This window comes from Saccostrea echinata, unplaced genomic scaffold (assembly GCF_033153115.1).
Source record: "Saccostrea echinata isolate AGI-Se365-2 ecotype Australia unplaced genomic scaffold, CSIRO_AGI_Sech_v1 ptg000056l, whole genome shotgun sequence".
Lineage (NCBI taxonomy): Eukaryota > Metazoa > Mollusca > Bivalvia > Ostreida > Ostreidae > Saccostrea > Saccostrea echinata.
This window is the reverse complement of record NW_026889805.1, coordinates 15371802-15396254: the sequence shown is the minus strand read 5'-3', so window position 1 is coordinate 15396254 and position 24453 is coordinate 15371802. Positions and strand designations below refer to the sequence as shown.

The following is a 24453-nucleotide window of genomic DNA, read 5'->3' as shown; positions in this document are numbered from 1 at the left end:
TATATCAAAGTCATGATAATAAATTAACATGTACTATAAACATAAAGGAAGCAAGGTCGTGTTTGGATTGTGATGTTAGATAACTTAGACAATGAGATATATTTAGACCTACATTTATAACATAAAAATGTCTGGTTTAACGTTCTACGTCGTTTTTCATTAAAATCAGAGAAAAACTCACAGAAAAAAATGTGTTATTATTTTTATTTTATTCAAAGTAGATAACGAGTCCATTTTTGCGCAATATAAAGTTGAAATCTTTAAGAAATAGTCAGTGAGTAGAATAAAGTCTAAAAAATTAAAGAGCAGATCTGAATATTAAGGTTAGTACTGACATTTATCGTAAATATATGCAGAGATCTAATTAATACGTAACCTACATTACATACCGCCAGCTGCTCGTTATTTACAGATCATGAAACTAAACTAGTAGGATTTGATCTTCATTATTACTTAATTATACCTTAGACTTTAGATAACGTGAAAGGACATATTGCTCTGTTTAACACTCTAGACAGCTTGTGCTTATATGTAGAACAGAGCCATTTTGTTTAATTTGGAAACATATTACTCACGTTATCCAAATGCCGGAGAAAACGTTATCTGGTAAGTTTTCTGCACCATGTATTGCACATACACAGTAGATTAAAAATAAAGTTCCGAATATTTAAATTTTTCATTGTACAAGCTAATGATGTTTAGCCTTAAAGAAAACCATAGTCATGGTAAAAAATTAATATTTACTAACTACCGAGAGTGCACTGGTTGCTCTAGACTAATTGTCTATGTGGTAGTTTGCGGACGAGGGTGGGGTGTCAAGTACCCAAAACTTCCTGCAACAACACTGACAGCTTTAACTCTATTAGCCCTAGATGAAGTTAGACTTTAGGCATGGTAGGTAGAATTTGGCTGAAATTTTTTCAGTAATTTTCTGGAGATCCCAAACAACCGACAAGCAATCTCCAAGAGATCATTCTAATGGACAGCCATATAAGCTCCTGTTGAAATAATTTTCCAAGTGGAAGGTCGACTGAGCCTTACAAGAAAATAAGTATTTTTTCTATTTATTTCTAATTTTTCCATTATGAATGATGTAAATATGCAATCAGTGTCGAACTTCACGAGTAAAGAAGACTAATCAACATTATTAATGAAAGTAAATACATCATTAATAGGGGATGTTCAGCAATTTGCAGTTCTTGTTCAGGAAAATAGCTTGATGAAATTGTCCCTATTGAGCAACTTCTCATTTTGAGGCAATGATGAGGTTCATCAGAATGTGATCCTTGCCGTGATCTTCGTAGTCGTACAATATGTAAATGCCTTGATTCACGTCCACGCGTTACTGGGATGAATTTGGCACCATCTTTTAGTTTGTCTTACTTGGGAGATATTATCCAGCCGATTTGATACGGAAATGTATTTTACGCTCCGAGATTCGTGAGGCTATTCGGTTTAAAAAAGAACTGATGCTGACATTCTTCGTAAATTACGATGAATGATCTCATTAAGTATAACCTTTCATGCCTTTACTTACAAGAGTCTGGAATCGCAATGATTCCTCTTAATAAAGAAATATCACCACGGCCGCTCCAAAACTACTCTATTGATCCGTGTCTGATGTCCATTGTGTATATCCGGCATTTTACTTTAAATAAATACCCGGACAATCTGCAGAATTCATCAATGATTGGCAATAGGAAATAAGAGATTTGTAAATAAAAATGTCCCTATCAGTGGAGAGCGTTTGTTGAGATCACATAAACCTTTCATGGTCCATTTTATTGGTCGTTAAGAGTCTTAACACTCTTCTGTGATTTCGCCCGACGTAGGCACAAACTTTAACCTTGATTTTTATTTTTGTTGCTTTTTTTCTTCTTTCAAAATGGGATGTACCATGAGCTGCCAGGGCCAAAAACTGATCGACGCGGAGAACCCACCCTGTCCGTTTGCCCTGAAATACGGCAAAGGCAATTCCGTGGAGCATGGAGATAGGGTAGACCCTCAGGAAAATAATAAATTGGTGTCAGAAAACTCAAGAAACAAGTTCCTTAGGGAGGATGAAAAAGAAACGTGTGATACCAAATCAGTACAAAATCCTGCTGACTCTGTAAAACTTTCCTGTAGCGGGAACACCAGGAATTCGGGCACCTGTGATTCCCCGAAAAGGAAGACCAGTACCCTGTCCACTGTATCCACGGCAAGCTCCGTTGGATCGGAGGATAATGAGTTATCTGAAAAGAAAGTAGACCTGATCGGTCTGATAGAGAGCGTGGGGACACTTTTATTACCAACAGTGAGTACTAGTAAACTTTCATGTCGTTTATATATAGGATTTTTCCAATGATGTGTATTTGTTGTCACACGTCAGCATTGTTGTACACAGCAAAAACAACTTTCAAAAGCACAAACTTAGTCGATCACAAATAAAATTATGACAAGTGCGATTGTTTATTGAATTCAGAATATGGTTTATAAACGCAATTTAAATATTTGAATTTATCATATCTGATAAAACGAATCCACCCCTGTTCACATCAGTGCAAAATTAATAATGTTCTATTTCACTCGTCTTTTTTGCGAACAATTCAGTGCTACCAGTGCCATGTTTTTAGATCTAGTTCATTAATAACTAAATACACTCATAATTACATAGGTCTTATCAGGTTTGTACTGATACAGCTCTTATGAAGAGAATCGTAATTTACAAGTTTAGACCGCCTGACAAATTCAAAGACCTCTCCGAGAGTTTCTAATGGAATCTGAGATGGCAGTATTGTGTAGTTGACCCGCTGCGCGGATCGTTTCCTGACTGCTCATATATCCTTTGTAAATATTGCTCGGCTCAAAACTCTAGATCTCATCAATAAACCTGTATGAAATCTTTTATCTAGGATTCTAGGACATTCTGCAAAAGTTACTTACAAATTAACCGTTATAACCTTCTTGTCACCTAATAAAAATAAACATTTTCCAGGAAATTGAATATAGTGTATAGTGCTAAATTTTGTAACATTTATTTAAATATACATTATTATCCTTCAGAACTATATTTCAAAGTTTAATAAGTTACTCTCAAATGCAGTTTAAGAGGTCGCTATTACCCTTTCGATTTTTTTTTCTTATCCTCTAGTCCTTCTATGAATTTGATATTGAATTCCAATGAATTACTAAAGTTATTCAAATTTAATATATTCTAGTAATTAGTCCTCAAGCTGGTAGTTTATTCATGGCATTTATATTCCAGTAAATTTCAGCTCAACAGACTCGTGGGTGGTATAAGAAACCTAGTCTAGTCTAGATTTTTCTGTATTGACTTAAGTCTAAGACTGCTTCATTATTCCGATCTCTGGTCTAGATTTGTCTGTATTGAATTAAGTCTAAGACTGCTTCATGATTCCGATCTCTGGTCTAGATTTGTCTGTATTGACTTAAGTCTAAGGTTGCTTCATGATTCCGATCTCTGGTCTAGATTTGTCTGTATTGACTTAAGTCTAAGGTTGCTTCATGATTCCGATCTCTGGTCTAGATTTGTCTGTATTGATTCAAGTCTACATGTAAGACTGCTTCATGATCCCGATCCCTGATCTAGATTTGTCTGTATTGACTTAAGTCTAAGACTGCTTCATGATCCCGATCCCTGATCTAGATTTGTCTGTATTGACTTAAGTCTAAGGTTGCTTCATGATTCCGATCTCTGGTCTAGATTTGTCTGTATTGACTTAAGTCCAAGACTTCTTCATGATCCCGATCTCTGGTCTAGATTTGTCTGTATTGACTTAAGTCTAAGTCTGCTTCATGATCCCGATCCCTGGTCTAGATTTTGTATTGCTTGAATAAAAAAAAAAATCTCTGTACTAATCACTGATGCTATAAAATCTACAAATAAGAAAAACAGAGAAAAGTTGAGTATATTTGTATCATTTTTTTCATCGTAGCAGTTGACAGATTTGTTTTTTATCTTAAACGGTGGCTATTATATCCATAAAGGATTATGATTTAGTGGACTCTATTTTATTAATAATAAATACACGTACATGCATATATAATTGATGCAAAAAGTGTCTGATACTGCTACAACATAGTATTAATTGTTGATGTTTTATCAGAAGTGGAAGATTTTTACCAAAAATACTACAGATTGTTTCTCATTAAAGATCGGGTGTTTGTTCTTTTTTATGTGGGATTTTACTTATGATAAATAATTTAATAAAGTACATTCTGTTACTTTGTAATGAATCATATTTTGGGTAGTATATCGAAGAGAATATTCAACACAGGTGTACACCATTGGAGATTGGCATGATTAAAGTAAAAGCACTCGTCAATACTTCATTTATTAATGGATTAAAATTGACTTTTCATTTGATTAGAAAATTAATAATTCACTCGATGCAGTGTGCGAAAGGCATCAAATAGAACACTTTCTTCCTATGGGGACACAATAAGTTATACTTTTCTATCAACTCTGAATGGCTTTTGTTATTTTCATATGTAATTACTTGTGCATGTATTTTTGATTGTAACAAAAATGACACCTTCCTGTGATTGCAGTATAGTACCAAGGCATTAACGACAATACATCTGTATAATTAATGTATTCCGGAAATCAATATACTGTTCATTGTCTCTCCATTAAGGTCTGTTGATCTCCTAGCTAATAAATTATAACATAGATAAAAATCTTGTTTCACCGACATGGTATTTAAAATATTGAAGAGAACGAAGTAAACTTTCGTGAGCATTATGCAATTGTTACTAATGGTGTTAACAGAGTCATTAAGGCGGAGAAGTTGATCACTTCTCTCCACTCCAGAAAGATAAGACAAGAGCTATATCACATAGAGACAATATTTCAGGTACTCCTTGGCACTTACTTTGGGTTATCTATCAACCAACAAAAACCGATTCCTGCTGAGAGATTCAGTGCGACAATTACAATCACCTATCCTTAGTTTTGTTCTGAAACGGAAGTCGGAGGTCTTCGTACGAGGAATGCTTTTAATTTTCATTTCAAATTTCGGCAAACAATCTTACATTTACTGCTTTGCACTAGTCATGTTTTGGAAGCCATGTACTTTCACCACATTTTCGTCCAAAGCATACTAGTATAATGGGAACTTCGTTGCAAGCATTAAGGGTATACAACAATGAACTGGATTTATAATGCATGCATTTGTTGTATCATGGATATTTACTCTGAAGTTTAAAATTAAATGTAACTATCTAGATTGTTATAGATGTTTAAACTTCAGATTTAAACTTTTAAGGTAACATAAGTTTTTCACCTTATTTTAGTCAATATCCATAAACATATAATTTTCAAAAAGAAAAATGAAATATATGGAGATAACGAACAGTATTCAAGCTCAAAAGTCCATTAAACATTACAAAATAGGTGCGGAGCAAACATTTTTAACCTAAGTTAGTACATAACCCACTATTGAAACAGTTTTTATGGCAAATGTAAATACTGATGATCACACTAAGGGAAAAATCTTTTGATCTTTGAGATGCATTCCTTTCATTAGAATGTATACTGAATGATAGGTAGGAAATTCTGAGAAACATATGGCTCTGTATAAACAGAAGCCGGCTTCCATGTTTATCACATGTCCACGTTTTGTATACATAACTTCACAGTCTTCCAGACTTTTATTTCAAACTATTATTATTTCTACCAAGAATAACTCGCGAAACCAAAACATTTCAAGAGAGTAATGTTCGAAGAGTGCTCTTGTAGCATTGTGGCATTGGTTCTCTCCGTGTGTGTGCGCTACATAATGTGAGGCACACGCAGGCAGTTACAGTTACATCATGTAAATGGAGACGACGATATTTTAGATCCAGATGCTCCTAAAAATACAATAATCGAAAACCTTGACAAAATACCCCCGACGTAAAAGAGCATGAAGATATTTCTATACAGCTGTTATAAAGCTAGGTGATGCACGTATTTATTAAAGACGTATCATCTAAATACAAAAATGAAAATGACTTGATAACGCGAAAAGACACAGTATAGCAGTACAAAATGTTTTACAAAGAGTTTCATATTCTTTATTTCTTTTCAGACTGGGTTTGTTTGTCGAGCCGTGCAGATTCTTCTTGCTTCATGTGACCAAGATATTCTTAATAAAATCAGGTACATTAGAAAACGAATAGATTACTTATAAACAATGAAAACTGACATACATTGAACAGTATACTGAAATTCTACTATAAAAACCATTTTTTCCAGGGATGAGGCTATCGAAAATGATGTCAAATTCAGTACGGCTTTCAATGAGGAAAATAGACACACCCCTCTGGACCAAGACGAGCTCTTAAAGTTTTCCACCCATGTAGCAAAACTTACGGGTAAAACTCTTTGATGTCATGCATGTACTGTACATGTATAGCAAACAGATATCTAAGGCTATTCTTCGTATACGTAGGTCGATTTGATTTTGAATTGACTTAAGAGGAAGGACATTAATTGTACAAATTTTAATTTTACACTAGCTTATCCTTATCCAAAAAGATTAAAACTTATGATTATCTATGATAATCTACAGGAATTCAACTTTAGTTTTACATACATGTACTGTACAGAAGTTTTATCACATGTTTACAACACCCTTTACCCAGTGAATATCATTCAATGGATCTCGCACTTTGTATTCTAACGCTTCTGATGTATGCATTTGTAAACGTGTTATAAAGGGAAAATTTAAAACAATTTAAGTTATAAAATCATTGAAGCAACAGATCCTACATCAAAAAAAAAAAAATCAAAACACCTTTGTCTTTATTTTAAGCACTTATGTTATGATGTTATTATATGGCGCAAGAAGTTTAAAAAGGATAAAAACCAGTAAAGTATAAATATGTGGTAAAATGAAATATATGGAAATAACGAACAGTATTCAAGCTCAAAAGTCCATTAAACAATACAAATCAGCAGCAGAGCAAACACGGACCTCTAAAACATCAGAGGTGGGATCAGGTGCCATTGAGGAGTGAGCACCCCCTACCGACCGGTCACACCCGCCGTGTGCTCCTTGTCATGATCGGGAAATAACGGGAAAATCCGTTGACAATTCAGTGTGTAAATAATGGCCTAACGATTAGTATGAAAAACGTCAGTCAGCATTTGACTTAATGATAGATTGTATTTGCTGACAAGGTCATTGTATCGACCATAGAACTTACGAAATGATGGCTTAAAACGAGACTGTTGATATTCTTGTTTCACCAACTTGTTTCTCAATAACCTACCTCATTTTAGAAATTGGTCATACGTAGAGCATGCTCTTGCGTATCGAATCAACTGAGAGATAAAAACCCCGTATGCAGGTGATAAAGGTATATTGCTGCATAAGTAAGAGAAGTTGACGATTGAAAAGTTAAAGAGAATTTCTGTCAAGGGACAGAAAACACACGAGCTGAATAAAAGTGTTTTTTTTTAAATCACAAAATGGGAAAACCTACATATATTTAAGTAATTTGTAATTTTATTGCGTTTCGGCCAACTCTTTATTCCACAATGATTTGTTGAACGTGGTCTAATTTTTGATTTGCCAGAGTTTCAAATACATGTATTTCCGATTTTTTTTTTGTTTATGCAAGACAAGAGACTTAACCAGTTGAGATCTTCTGTTTACTTTTCCTCGTTAGGTTGTATTCTTAATACTTATGTAGTTGTGAACCTGTAAGAAGTAGATATTATATAGAGAATTGCTTTGTTGCATAAATAATTAAAAATGTATAGGACACAAGCAAGGCTGCTGTGGATACAATAACATTTTGATTTAATTTTTCTCTTCCACCGATACTAACGGCATAAAATCCTATCTTATTGAATATAATGCAATAAAACAGTTATAGTTGGTTGATATACACTGTATATTTAATAACAAAGATTGTAAATTTTGATGAGCTGTCTCAGGGCGATTTTAAGACGCTTTGCTTTATATATTTTATGCAGAACATTTATCTTTTCTCCGAGTTATTATGTCTCATGGCAACATCTTTATCGCTGGCTCCAAATAGAAAGTATTGAAAGAAAATCCCTTCGTGCTGAAGATATATACAAAATTGATTCACTTGTTTATACATTCCAGTCTTATGCATCCGAACCAAACTGTCCTTAGATATCAGAAACTCCGATACAGTTCTACCCTAAAAACAAACCAAAAGCCTTTTTTTACTTTGTTAACTAATATTATCAACTATAATGTTCGCATTGGGAATATTTACGTATTTGATGTTCCTCGAATACTCCACTGTGGTTCAATTTTCACATTGTTATATTGAGTTTGTAGCAGATGTGGTTTGATATGGATAAAAAAAAAATCGAATCTTCTGTTTAATATATTGACTGTGAAACAAACTTCAATAAATCTCTGATCTGCTTCTTATGTATTGAACATTTTTTAACCTTTCTGTGTCGCGTTTGATGGCATGCCTTTAGGAATTCTGCCTCTGATGAAGTAAAAGTCAACTGTCTCGTGTTGGGGCTCTTTTTATTATTAATTTCACCTCTGTCTAAGCGTTCAACTATTATGATTGATGTGATTTAAGTTTTTGTAACGTCAGTATCTGCTCAATTCTATTAGATTATTAACTAATATTCAGCACGCTGAAATGTCTGCAAATGTTAGAAAATATACGGTTGAGAAATTCTCCCACAAGCTTCCATTTCGGTTAATTTTGAATTATCTGTATGAAATTACTATCCTGAGGTTCTGGATCGAATGCATAAAACACTCAGCCGATTCCGTAATCATATAAAGATCCTGCATCTTAGTAGAGGCGTCAATGAAGGGTTATTTATGTGTAAAGTGACAAACTATAAACCCTAACGGTACAAAGCTAGATAATTATCCCCAGAAAATCGCAGAAACTGTCCTCTAATGGGGACTCGGACTCTTTGATACGTCTTACTAACACAGACATTTTTGTCTAGAGAAGAAAGATATTATCAAATCAATCATGTCATATTATAGAATTTTTGTTTCAACACTTACAGATTAGACGGGTTATGCAAATTTTTATCTGCTTCTAATACGAACATTTTCTAGATATGGTGTATTGTATTGGGAATTTTTGCACAATGTTTTTTTTGTCCTGTTCACTAATAATATGTGTATATTTGTTTGAGATGAAAAGAAATTTTCCTTTGCATCTTTTATATTTGTGAATTGATTTTTATTGAAGAATTCTGATTAAACATTTAGGCTTTCGCTACTTGTAGATACACAAGACGAAAAGGGGACGCTTTGCCGGCTTGGCGAGGAGTACGCCAAACTCTGTCTGTCAGAGTATCGGAGGTCTCTAAGCGTACTGGGTAGCAATATGGTGGAATTCTTCAGTAATCTTGATGGATTCCATGACCATATTCTCAAGTCTTCCAAATTCAACGCGCAACGACCGCCATCTTTTCGATGTGAAAATAGTCCCAACCATGTGGTTTTACATATATACACGGAGAGGTCAAAAATGTTGGATTACTACGCGGGTATTGTTAAATATGTATCAAATTCAATGTTCAGCTTGGATGTTCAAATCACTGTACATCCGAATGAAACAAAAACCTCCTTACACCATATCATAAAAGTACAAACCTCTGTAAAAACATGCTCGAGAGAGTGCTCGTGCTGTAAGATTTGTTCACATCAATCCGCTTACTCGGAAAATCCAGAAGATCTAAGGATTGGTTTTGACACTTTTTGTGAAACATTCCCTTTTCATCTGATTATGAATAGAAACCTTGAAATAAGTCAGCTCGGAACGGCATTAATGAAGACTGTTCGTTCTGAGGAGGAATCTAAAGAGCTAAGCTTTACCAAGTATTTTAAGGTTATCCGACCTGAGATCAAACAGCTTACTTTTTCTGCGCTGCTGTCGAGGGTCAACTTTGCTTTTCTCCTGAAGACCAGAGTACGCTCTAACGACAACCTATCTCTTAATGAGGTACTGTCTTCGCTGATTTCTAACCCTATAAGTTTCAGAATTAAAATTATATTTGTGCATGCCCTATATTGATTTGTACGTTCAACCATTTCAGGGTACACTGCTAAAAGGGCAATTGATATTCCTCCCGGAATCAGATTCCCTAATGTTCTTAGGATCCCCAAGTATAGAGAAATTAGACGAACTCATCTCTAAAGGTCTCTACATATCAGATGTCCCCATCCATGACGCAACTCGTGACGTCATTCTCGTTGGAGAACAAACCAAAGCACAGGTAGTGATATTCTTTTTAGTTGGTGTTCTTACAATTAGCATTTTTTGTTAAAGATTAATCCAACTTAATCAAGTTTCACACATTAATAAAACACAACATCCATGAGAAGGAATATGAGTTGCTCGGTGTATGTTCCATTGATTACAACGATATCTTCGATTCTTTGTGGTAATAGAAGTAAAACAAACCACACCACAATGTTGTATGTAAATTTAGTAATGGTTGAAGAAGAAATTTAAATACAAGTACAAAATGAGAAGACGTTTCCTAATTTGCGTAAACATGAACTGTGTACTAAACAGTTTATATTACAAATTGAAATTAACCCTATTTAAACAATAATTTCCAATATCATTTTGGCATTCAGTTTGCTTTCCAGTTTTGTAATACATGTATATAATTTGATTTTGTTTGTATTCTAGCCTCTGATTGGTTAATATCCAAAAAGGAACACAAATTATTTCTGTATAACCTGGTTTGGAATGGGGACACACCCCCTGACAACCAGCTGAATCATCTGTATCCATACAATCCTCTCATTTCCAGTCCTCGGGATTCATGGAAAATTCCAGATTTAATAAATGTACTTTTATTTTCAAAAAATAATTCGATCTTACCACATGTAAACAAACAACAAGGCTGCCGCTAGGCCTATGCATCAGTTTTTACCTCCCCTCGCTTCCCATCACTTCCGTTACTACGGTTGTATTATTGAGCGGCAAATTTGAACTAATAAAAAGCAACGAAATTGTACACCCTTAGTTATTTAATGATTTTAAAATTAAATTATAAGGAATGACTCTAATTCTTGGCCAAATTATTCGAGTATAACCTGGTTTGGGTCAGTTTACGCTTTATAATCCGCGAAGCTATACTCGAATAATTTGGCCAAGAATTAGAGTCATTCCTAAAATATACATTGCAAATATTCATTATTTAAAGGAAATGAATTTTATTTAATTTGTTAAAAAATCACTTGAGAAGACTTCTTTTGAATTTGATATCGGCAGGATGGATTGACAAAAAGAATGGAACAGATAAAAAAGAGCATTTTGGAAGGAAGTGAAGCAGTAAATATTGAAAAACAGAAGAACGTGGAGCTCTTAAACATGATCTTCCCTGAAGCTATAGCTATGAAACTTTGGAGAGGTAAGCACACCAAAAATAAAAGTTTAGATCCTTATTGATATTAATTTATATTTCATCTAACCGATTTATTGAGATGTCCAGTGTAAAATACTTAAAGAATAAGGCGTTGGGACTTCCAAATCACTTCGACATACCCATTGTATTCGAGATATCAGTGTTCGAGATACCGAAGGTCAACTGTATTTCACTGCGCAACTTTTAGAAAAGAAATTCTGTTTAAACAAAAAAATTACATGATTGTTTAATGACAATGAGAAAAAAAATGTATCTGGTTTTCTTTTTTTTTTTTTTTATCATTTATGTTATCAAAATATGTAATTTATTCAATATTATTTTAAGGAGAACCAATACAGCCGACCAAAGTTGATGACGTCACAATGTTGTTTAGTGACATAGTAGGATTTACGGCCATTTGTGCGACTTGTACCCCAATGATGGTTGTCAACATGCTGAACTCTCTTTATACCCAATTTGATCACTACTGCGGAATGCTAGATGTTTACAAGGTATTGTTTCAAAGCTTAGTCATCCATTTTCTGTTGAATGTGAGATTTCTGAAGATTAAAATAAATTGTAGTTTGGATTCTGGATGTAGAAAAACACCTGCTGCCCAAGTGTGTCGTATACATCGTCTGTCTTACTGCATGGAGCTTCCAAAAGTGCCAGTCCGTATAATTAGATTTATCGTTCCTGATAGATTACATTGGTGATTGATTTGCCTGTGTTTTAACACCAAGCAGCTGCTAATAGACAATGCTGACAATATATGAAAAGTGTTAAGAAAGCTCTCGGGTTAAAGAAAAAATATTAGTTTCTCTTCTCCTAATATTAGGAGATGGGATGGTCTGTTAGGGTTCTGGTATGGTAGGGATGAGCTAGCTGCAATTGTATACCTCCAAACGCAAACTGAGACACCCCAATCATAATCGATTTTAAGAACACTTGAAAACTGATTAAGGACTGGGCCTTTTAAATAAAGAATAGGATATTGCCTGAGCGACTGGTTTTCATAGAATGATGTCGTTGTTGATTTTAACGACGTTGTTGAATACTATCAGACAGGAGATTCAAATCAAATATTACCAGCAGATGATACATAACGCCATATTTATAAAGCTCGATTTGAATTTTCTCCTTTCAATGTTTTTGTGTCTTGAATGTTTTTTAAGATTCGTGTGAAAATACATCTGGTAAATGAAGGATTGCTCGAAACCGATGATAGTAATATACATGTATTATACATTTATTGCATGATAGTGCGGGAAATATGAAGATTTATTCAGCCAAGAAAAATCATATTCCCTCGGGGGAATATGATTTTTCTTGGCTGAATAAATCTTCATTTTTCCCGAACACACATGCAATAAATTGTTAATAATGACGAAACAAGCCAACCCTATGAAAATGAACACAATTTTATTCAATTCGGCGTCGCTCTCAAATTCACATGATTCACTTTCAGTTAAAAAAAAAGTTTTCATATAACGAACTATATAAGTAATGCGGGAAAATGCATGAGGTCTTCGAAGAGGTTGAATCGAGACGAAGACAGGGAAATATGAAGTTTTATGGACCTGTCAAGTGATTGTCTAGAACCAATCAGATAATGCGTTGTACAGAATAATTATTATGAGGTATAATGATAAGCTTTATTACATTTTCAACAGTGAATAACTGTAAAAACTGATATTTTTTAAAGTGATATTTTTCACATCAAAGGTGATATTTTTCACTGAAAATATCAAAAGTTCCGCAAAACTCTTGATTTTCATTCCTTTGACAAAGTATGTTATAAAGAAGATCTCCCTATTATGAGATAGCGGGAGTAAATAAACCATCCTAACTTAGACAAAAATTATCAAAGGTTTCTCGATCCAAATTGTTGTTTATAATTATCCATATCTTACCATCGCTTTGCTATGACGTCTTGCACCTGCTCAACTATGACGTTGCATCCTACGGCACTACAGACAGAGGCATATCATCAAATAGGCCGCAAAAGTGTCAAAGAATAGAGGCGTACAAAACGAGGATAATCCCCCGCTCTAAAAAAGACATTTCTCAATTCTAAAAGTTCATGAAAAGTTACATTTTTCAAAAATTGTATTGTCAGTATAATCTTTTACACATTTGCTTCCTTTATTTTATTGAATAACTTATTTATAAATTATTTTTTACATATGTTTTTAAGGTATGTGAAGAGAAAAAAAAAGTTTACATATGATTTTAACTCTCTCTATAGCTCACGCTTAACCGTAAGAACGAAGTGCTTCGCAGTCGTGAAAACATCCAAAATCCTGTGCCACGAGTGAAATGAATTCCATATCCAAGTACAAAACATTGACTATCCTCTGTTTTTCATGACTTCATACATGTCAGACTTCTTAACGATATCAACCATTTGAAATAGCGGCGGCCAGAAGACTCCTATTATTGGTCTTAATAATATTTGATACGAGTGGATAAAATGGGAAAATTGGAAAGATAAAGTTATGTTGAGTAGGTATCAGCAATACTTTATAGCCTTCCAGAGAAAAAAAGCAGACGACAATTGTTAACGACGACAATCTGTAAGACAATAACTGGATGGGATGTATTCATTCGTCCAGGAAACCGTATATTTCCAGAATTTGATTTTACTTATTAAATACAGAATCCCATGTAATGGATACAAATGTCGAACAGGCATGATCGGACAAGATATAAATATATGGTTGATGTGGTTTGGTCGCCAAGTTAGTGACGTCCAGTATGGGTGATATCAGTTGGCGATTTTTCTGAGATTTACGATTCTCTGTGTTCGGGGTTGCTGAACAGACTTGATATAAACAGATAGACAGACATTGATATTGAGACAGGATTGCTTGATTTTTTTTCAATTTAAATGAATATTATTGAAATCTTTCTAGAGAGTGTGGAGAAAAATATTAGCACCAGGTGTTGAGGTGTTTTCAATCATGAATATATAGGTACATGTATTAAACAACACTGACTTTGTTCCATTTTACTGTGCGTTGCTGATTTAGGAAAGAATATTAAAATTATTGTGGTTATAGTGTTGGCTTATACAGCAACGACAATAGGATTGTCCTCGATTCTATATCAATCCTTTTGAAATATTTTCTTGTAACGTATAGCTTTTCATACAGGCAGTCAAACATATTGTTAACATACTTGATACAAATTAATTTCTCTGATAAACAAAGGTTCGACTGAGTATTTCAACCATGTTCTCTAAGAAATATAAGAGCTGTAACAGTTAAAGTAATAGGCTTTAAAGAAATGCTTGGATTTAAGTACAGACCTAAAGAAATGCAAGATCGATCTGTAACAGATAACATAAAGTATAGACCTTGAAGAAGGCCTGAAACAAATTAGAAAGGTGTCTATTAGACTTTGAAGAAATACATGGTGTGTTATACATAAAAAAAGTATAGACCTTGTATTGTAAGACCTTTAAGAAATGTGAAGTCTGTAAACTACAAATAATGTAAGTTTTTATACGGTCCTTGAAATGCAAGGTCTGTAACAGATAAAGTACCTTGATTCAAGGTCTACTTTATCTGTTACAGGCCTTGTTAAAATAGAAGCAAAAAATGTTAAAGCATAGACCATGAGGAAATACAAAACTTATAACGAACACATTTGTTTGTTCGTTTTACTTAAAGGACTAGATGTTAAGTAGATGATGAATTAGACCTCCATCCTAAAATTAAGTTATTGTTTTAGGTAGAAACAATAGGAGATGCATATTGTGTCGCAGGCGGATTACACCGGAAGTCCAACTACCATGCGCAGCAAATTGCGTGGATGGCATTGAAGATGATGGAAACTGCAAAGAATGAGCTGTCCCATGACGGGAATGTAATAAGGGTCAGTATTTTCTATTAAATGTCGACATATTTAAGGATTATAAAAAAATACTTGCCTTTCAGGCAATAGACAATAGTGAGTTTCCAATCAAGGGTCCACAGAGAGGCAAGGAAGAGATACGATTGTAGGCAAAGACAGTAATCAATTATGAGATAAAATTAAATTGCATAAAAGTAAAATACATGCAGAGCAAGTTCTGGTGCTTTACTATGTTATGTTAAATGATTAGAAAGGTAGTTTCCAAGTTGAAGTAAAATATCAAAATTTTCAGATGTAATGATCCAGAAATATTTTTGATAACTATCTATGCTAATTTAAAAATATACATTATATTTCCGTGCTTCATTTAGAAGTTCATAAAACGTATCTAGCTACAGTCAATGTTTCTTCTAGTAAGAGAAAGTTGAAGGAAACTGACAAAGTTCTGAAGCTAATTCTGTGTAATTCATAGCTGAAAATGAATCATTGTATTTTTTTCTTCCCGAATCATTGCTTCTAAATTGCAATATATAAGAGAAAAATCTTTTTCTTTAACTTAATGACCCACTTTCCATCGCAGCCAGGAGAGCTGTGAATTGTTTTCCACTTACCGACACAAAATGTAAATAGGAGAGACGTTCAGGTTCTAATATCTGTTCCTTTGATACATTTATTGCATTTTCTGGTCGGTTGATTTCAATGATTTAAATGTCCGCTTCTTTGCTGAATATAAGCAACAACTACATGTAGCGACATTTAAATTAGTTTGTAAAATTCACAACGGACAACAAAATCGTTGTAAGGGGTTTCAGTACAAGAAAAATAAGCAATGTATATGCACATTTGCATGATTTTATATCATGGGGATTTTATAACACTACAATTAATTTTATTTGCAACTCTCAATCCTGTTGAAATTAAAACTGCATTTTAATATGGTGAATCAATACTGACCAGTAAAAAATGTAGGAATACCGGTGAATAGAAAAATAAACGAATAAAAATTATGTGAAACATGGTTGGCATGCAACTAAATTTCGAATGATTTGGGTATAATTTAAACACAAAACAGTCCATTGCACATACTGTCCACACTTCTGCAGTTATTTGTAAGATATCTATCCATTATTGCTGCATAGAATTAGATACATAAATACACCTAAAAATATCCTTGTGTGCGGTATCTTTTCCGGGTATCATTGGTAAAGCATCACTAAACATGACATAAATTGACAGACATTATATGAACAATGACCCCCGAAAGAAAAGGGGGAAAACCAACACTACGAGGAGAATCTGGCATGTTATCATAGATATGTTGGATTCAGCTGTTATTGGTGTACTTTTACATGGCATACAGTCGAAAATAATGATCAAAGATAGCTGAAAATTAAAGTAATAATTCCCCTTAGGCTTCGTTTTGCCTTTTTTCCCTCTCAAGTATTTGTAGAATTCAATTCGAAGATTATTACTGTAACAGAGAAGTCCTTTTAAATTTAAGCGATACATACAATTAAGAATTGTTACAATAAAAGAATTTTCTATTCGATTTCAGGTTGAATTGCGATTTCTAATACATGTATATACTTTTAAAAAGTTTCCACTAATTTGTATGATTCGTGAGACTGGAAAAACAAAGCTTTGGACATTATTTTGAAACTACATGTACAAAGACCCGCTTGTAAATCATCACTTTTAATTTGCATTCCCCGTCTCAAACTTTCATAAAAAACTTGCCAGTCTGTGTGATATGGTAAGCGAGCGAAAGTAAAGCCATTTCTCTCTGATTTAGGTTCTTACCCGCTCGTTAGACAAATTCTTCAGACAGGATGCTTGTTAAGCCCTCATCAAAATAAAATATCATTAGAAGTATAATATCCCATTAAAAGTCAATAACAATATTGGCGTGTAAAAGTGTTACAAGGGAATCCTCTCCGCGTGAGCGATATGCATCTTTAGCTCAGACGTGTAGAATTCTCAAGCATTTTGTCATCTCTTCACATACAAAAATGTGATTCCTATAATCTAGATAGCCTGTACAGCAGATGTCTACGTATCAAACAAGATGTATGCTTCTGTTTATACCATCAGCCCTTTATCTCTTTTAAAAGTGCGTTTTTTGTGGAATTCTCGGATAGAAGAACACGAACATCTTTAATATTTCAAAATGTGATTTTAAAGCATTAATGAAATACAAAAATATATACCTCCTATGGATTCCGTGGAAAGATCTGTGATGGTTAAGCCAGGGATTCGGTAACATGTCTCATTACAAGACTCTGTAAACTAATCCACATCAGACCGGTATTCAGGTCAGATCAGCAATCAAAATGGTAGGCCGTATCATTCAAAGTACATTAATTAAAGGGTTTATGAATTAACACATTTTTTAAAAATCTTTTTTTCGGCATTATGACATCAGATTTTTCTGTTTCCCACTTGTTAATATATACTCAGTAACAAAGTAAAAAGTTAATATCAACTAACCTATCGAGATACACATTACAAAATTCAACCTATTTAAAAGCAAGGCTAACATATCTCTGTATTCACTATAATATTTTAAAAATGAGATTATTTTTTACAAAGAACAAAATACCCGTCCAATTCTTCGATTCTGTTCCTAACTGAGGTAGAAGGATTTAGGTCTTACAACACGTGCGAAAAGTAATCATCGGAACAAATTTATTGAGCTTCTGTGCAGCGATGAGCAAACCTGTGATTGTAGTAAAGCATGTTCCTGCCACAGAAATCTGAGAACTGTCGTTCTCCTCAGAGCAAGGACGATTTAGCACTGCAAAAACTAATTGACCTTGATTGTTGCCTTCATGTGTAACAAATTTAAGCGACATGCTTTAGAGATAAGGCAGAAGTTTTTCCGAGATTTGATACAAATAATTAGACAACTATTCACTTGTTTAGTGTTTGATGAGTGATATCTTCGTCAGATTGAGGAATTCTAAACAGTTGACTGATGGCACTCGCTGTGAAGCACACAATATTTTAAAGGCGTTTTACAGAGAAATTCATTTTAACATTATTATTTTTATATTGTATTATCCAAAAAACAGATGCTCAAAGCCCTCAATTAGATAAAGTGACATGCTTTCTAAAAATACATTGTTAATCTGTTACACTTCGTGAACTCTCTACCACTGATATAGAAGTCATTCTACGTGTTACAATGCTAAACTAAAGGCTTGTGTTAAACTGTTAAACTAAAGGCTTCCGAAGGTTTTTGAAAAGGTGCTTTACAACAAAATAAATTTAAGAGGGCTCGGTTGCCATGACAATTCTAGACTATTTATAAACCCGGGCCTGAAATAGAAGAGCTCTGTTTATAACTATAGGAAAGTGCATTAAAATGTTAAAGCTGGAACATGCTTTTTTTCTTTACTTAATGATAGTTTCTGGCTAGAAAATCATATTTCATATTTCTAGATGGATCTGCAGGCCCGTAGAACGCGCGGGGGGGGGGGGGGGGGCTCATTTTTCTACGTATACAATGTGGTATTTTGCTAAAGTAAATTTTCCTTTAGATGCTGGCTGCTTCCCCCTCCCTTATTTTATTGCTGTAAGGTCGAGCGCTTAAATATTCCAGGATTTGGACAAGGTAATTAGTTCTTTTTGGTCAGATTTTTTGGGAAGCCCCCCCCCCCCCCTTTTTGAAACCGTTGGTACGAACCTGATCTGTTGAGTAATTTGTTGATCACCCAACTTCCATGACTGTATTTTATTTATATACAAGTGACATAAACTTCACCAATTTATGTTTTTCCCTCTACACAGATGAGAATAGGAATCCACACTGGGTCTGTCTTGGCCGGAGTGGTGGGTGCGCGAATGCCTAGATACTGCTTATTTGGTAACAATGTAAACCTCGCCAATAAGTTTGAATCCGGAAGTGAACCTACAAGGATCAACATTAGTCCAACAACGTACAGGTGAGAAAACGAAGCAAGCTTTTACTTTACTTTTTATTGTATGATTAAATGATTTCTAGTTTCAGACTGGCTAAAATACAGCGTTCTAGAAATCATAAAGAGTTCTGTTTACTAGCACCTGACTTCCAAGGGAACTGAACATTTAATTTGTTCTACATTAAACGAAAAATAGATGGGGAACTTCTAAAATGATACTATGGTTAGCATTTTTTCCTCTCTCATGATTGTGTGTGTGTATGTGTGTGGGTGGATGGGTTGGGATGATGCATCATTAATATTTATACAAGGCCAACAATAAAAAAAATGATTTGTTTGAGGTACTCCGACTGACCCATTAAAATTACCCCTACCCAATCATTTTTTTAGTACTTCAAATTCTTTTTTTTTTAATAGACTAGACTTTGACCCGTGCGTGCACGGGTTGACATTGTTATGAATGCATCCATGTGCATATCGGACATTTACAAAATAGATACATCGACACATTGATATTGTAAGGTACTTTTGAGATAAACAATGAATGTGAATATAATTCTGTTTTGTTTTTTTTTTTTTTTTGTTTTGTTTTTTGTTTTTGTTTGTTTGTTTGTTTGTTTTTGCAAAATTGTTGCGTAACGGCGTAGCGCAGAATGGCTTTGACCACCAGTTAGCTATAAATCAAGTCATGAGTTAGAATCACGCCGGAGCTTACATAAATTTCACCTTTCCAAACAAATTTAGTAAAAGAAATTATGGATATTCATTGAAAATATGACAACAACAAAGAGTTCAGCACTGCTGATACCTATAAAGCGTAGTTACCATGACGACCTTTACATATTTAGAAGAACAGGCTGTCCCTTCTATATAACGTACTGAAGATCAATAACAATAATTTACATATTTCATCCACTTATTTTGAAAGTTAAAGAAATTTTTAGAGGTGAATTTAGATATAAACAATAAAATACTTTCTTTGATGGTTCACGTGGGAAATGCACGGCGCAAGCATTGCAGGGGGTGTTCACCGTATTGTTGACAGACCAGGGTCAGAGGTAATTACATGTATTTACATAACAAAGCTATAAACCTACAATAATGCTATTGATTTCACTGCACTTCTAAGAAATCTAATGTGAATTTTTTGCATGGAATCAAATATTTCTTTGCCCCTAGTTTATGTTTCATATTTACCGCGTTATAAATTTCAGCAGTGAAGGTAATAGTAAACATATGGCGAACAAATTCAAGTTGCAATCATTTAGACACATTTCAAATTGAAAATATCGGTTATATTGACGTTATTTAATTACTTCGATTTATTTCAAAGTTAAGAAATGAAAATAATGTTATTGTAATTTTTGGCGGAAAAAGAATGCTTACTTCACTAAGATGTGATTCTAGCTGGAGTTGTAACCCCCCCCCCCCCAGTGGCGGATTCAGGGGGGTTTGGGGGGGTTCGGGAACCCCCCCCCTCGCCCGATCAAAAAATTTTTTTTTACAAGTGTCATTTTAACAATATATTGCATAAATGCAACTCTATCCAAGCCCATTGTTTTACACAAAGAGGTGAAATATACAGTCACCATGCGAAATCCCTTTCCGCTTGAGCGCACACAATATACAGGTAATCAACAGTACTGTACATGCAGAGATCATGATAGTCCGTGCAGCTAGTGATGACGCAACGTCATACACTAACAACCAAAACTGCACATAGTTATTACGGTTTTGTTTTGGCTAAAGTAATATTGTTTCGAGAATTTTCTTCTTTCTTCGATAATTGAATGTTACTTTATTGAACTACGTGAATAAACTGTGATTATTATTTAATAGAAAAAAAATTAATTAATACATCAGGGACGTATACTAGTTGAAATACGTTGTGACCTGTACCAAAAAGCACATTGAAAGTATTCCTTTTGTAGATGGAAGTTACAATGCAATTTTAAAAAGCAAAAGATCTGCATTTTTTTAAAATTACAGTTGAATGATGTTGAATAAAACCCAACTAACGGTTACAACTTTGTATTAATAATGAATTGTGGTAAAACTAATACGTATAAATTAGAGGTCCTGTCAAAACAAGAATTGGCCACTTTTTTATTGATTGTTTTTCAAGACTTTTTTTCAAACATTGGGCAGGTAAGTGGGTAAAAAAAAAAATAGAATTAAAGAGTGCATTTATGTTAGAAATTATAATTACCCCCCCCCCCCAATGAATAAGCAATAATTCCAATTATTTTCCAAAATAATTTATATTTATTCTTCAATATGAAATATCATTATGTGTATATATTGCAAATTATATGAACTGTATAGTCAAGTAGTTGAAAAGAGTAATTAGGGTCTCTACACAGAATTCGAATGTTCTAAGTGTTGGAAAATTGCACATCATGCAGTTGTATTTTGGTAGACAAAGCTTCACATGCGACAGTGTGTAGGACGTGCATTTTAAAATGAAGAATTGGATATTATATAGCAAATGGCGATATTTCTAATTTTATCAGATTTTACATTTAACTTTTTCTTTAGAAAAGTCTCATTTTTCAAGTTAACATGGAAGTTAAAAATAATCCCAAAATTTTAATTTTTTGTTCAATTTCTTGAAAATTTGGGGAGGTCGGTCTTGAAAAACAACTAGGAAAAAAGTGGCCAAAAACTAATTAATTCAATCTAAAATGCTGGAAAATGCACCATTTGGAGCCATTTTTAAAGAAAATTTCTCGGGGGAGGCCCCCCGAACCCCCACCTATGGGAGGGGGACACCCCCTCCCATGCCCTCCCCCTTCGGCCCTACGGGCCTCAAAACCCCCCCACGTGGACTTCTGGATCCGCCACTGCCCCCCCCCCTTCCCCTCAAAAAAGCATAAAAGAAAGGAAGGATAAAATAAAATCGGGTAGTTACATTAATATTGCTCCTACGATCATGAGCTTTTTGCCCCCCGTTGAGATGGCCAGATACATAAATAACATATAATAAATGTGTCTCCGAGATGGCGAATGATTACCCACGTGACCACAATATCACATTTGTATGGATAAACTCAGAAAGATAATACAAATACGTGTAAATTTTCATTGGAAATTTGCTATATATTCTGTTCATATATATTTATTATATTATTATCTACTTAGTACTTCTTTTGTCTTCTCTCATGATTTGAACACCGTGATTTAGCGTGAATGTAATGCGCACGCGCAAGATTGTAAAATCCAAAAAATCCAGATGATTTCCGGAATTTTTGTGGAATTTTCGTTGATTATTAATTAGCGAAGGCTAATTGAGAAAAAATAAAAACAAATTGGTAATCTTCAAGTACCAATTATGTTTAAAAAATATATAACAAAAGACAGTACTCTTCCGATTTATCGGTATTAAAGGCCAAAAATTCGAGTCTATTATTTTAATATAGTAGTATAGATTATCTGTACATTATTTTTTATAGTTAAGGTGTATCAATATTCTAGGATAATTTTTAGATTAAAAGATTTTAATAATTTAATTTGTTTAGCTGTCAGGTGTCTATGATGAAAATTCTGTGGTTTATAAACGATTGTCAATTGCTAGAAAATATTTTTTAAAAAAAAAAAAAAAAAAACTTACCTTCCTACCTACTACAAAATTTTTAATGATGGCCCAATAAAAAGTGATTAGATGTTGACCTTTTTTTCCTAATCTATTTTTGTGTTTCAGATGCTTACAAGCGACAGAGGGCTTTATATATACCCCAAGAACCAGAGAGGATCTACCATCTGGATTTCCACAGGAAATAGACGGCGTATGCTATTTTTTGGATGGGTATGAACATCCCAGTTTCGCAGGATGTGACGACACTGAATTTGATCATATTGATTTTGCATTGCAAGAGTTAAGTATTTCAAAGGAAGTGACGTAATTATGACGAAATTCAATGCGAGGGAGAAATACCGTCCGTTTCTGTACACTTTGTTTATCGACTACACTTTTAATTTAATGTAGGTTGTATATTTCACTGTTATTAACTTAATCTGTTGACTTTTTAAAATATTAGTTTCGTTTGATTTATATGTGTATCATACAGATGCATTTTATCAATTTTGTATCTTTAATGTTTTTTTAAAAAAATAATAAGTATTTCACAGTCAGTCTTTAATTTTTTTGCTCTACAATTTAATATTTTCCAAAATCAGACATTCACAATAATTTTTTTTCTCATTATCAAAAATATGGATATACACCAATTTGATTCCAATATTGAAATATACCACTGCTCAGGATGACTGGAGATTTTGGACACATCGATAGTTCAGTACACTCTTGTAAAACGATGTTGTTCAAAATGTAATCAGCACTAATTAATCTCCTTTAAAATGCCATAAGTAACATGTGTAATGTGATATTTCAAATTTTCTGTTTCATCTTACACTAAGTACATGTATGTTTATATGTTTGCCATTTATTTGCATTTTTGAAATAATATTAATATTAAATTCACAGTTCAGTATTACGGGTATGATGAGTATCCTTAGTTATTTAGAAATTTATTCGCAAATTGTAAGTTTTATTATCCCCATGTTAGTTTACTTACGCGGAATCAGTTCTATTGAATTTCTATTGACATTCCACGAAAGTGTTCATTTTTAATGATGCATATTTTTTTCACTTCAATATCTGCGAGAGAAGTTTCAGCTGTTAATGCAAGTGACAGGTGGTTAAATTTCATATTTCATGCAATTATCTATATTTACATTCCATAGTTCTATTTATTATAAAAATAACTTTGCAAAATTCTGACCTTCATTTCACTCTAGATAACGGTTTGATCGTTTCTAACAGTGTCACCAAGGTTCGCGATTTTTGCACGTATGATACAGAACTATTGAAAGGAATGGGTTATATTCGATAAAGAACAGCGGGGCTATAGTGTAGATTAAGCTCATTAGGTTGTTATTTCTTTTTAAAAATGTAAGCATTTGAATGGTATATTTTGAAACCTTCGATGCCATGTGTCATGCGGAGGACATAAACGCTTTTAAAATTCACAAACTATTGAATATAGTATGCTATAGAAAATATAACTACTATATATGCCATGCCCCCTCAATACTAACGTGTGATGACCATTTTTTTAGCTTGTCAAGGAGTTTTCATAGTGCTTCCACCAAACTGAAAATGTTTGGTTGTGGCCCCCCCCCCCCCCCCCCCCACTAAAATTGCTTCCTTCGGGCCTGGTGTGAGTTGGCGATATAGAAGAAACCAGGTTAAAAATAAATATCGCATGTGTTTTAAATTAACAAGCATCGATTTAGCGGAAA

General features: G+C 33.8%; 1 protein-coding gene across 1 annotated transcript; it reads left to right on the top strand.

The window, feature by feature from the left end:
• The first annotated feature begins 1063 nt into the window (after positions 1-1063).
• On the top strand, positions 1064-23284 carry LOC133173208 (guanylate cyclase soluble subunit alpha-2-like). The gene is made up of 10 exons (XM_061308163.1): positions 1064-2296; positions 6075-6145; positions 6242-6360; positions 9239-9957; positions 10052-10231; positions 11242-11380; positions 11720-11886; positions 15110-15253; positions 19022-19176; positions 22853-23284. The coding sequence occupies exons 1-10, from the start codon at positions 1886-1888 to the stop codon at positions 23052-23054; spliced, it is 2307 nt and encodes a 768-aa protein (XP_061164147.1). The 5' UTR covers positions 1064-1885; the 3' UTR covers positions 23055-23284.
• The last annotated feature ends 1169 nt before the right edge of the window (positions 23285-24453 follow it).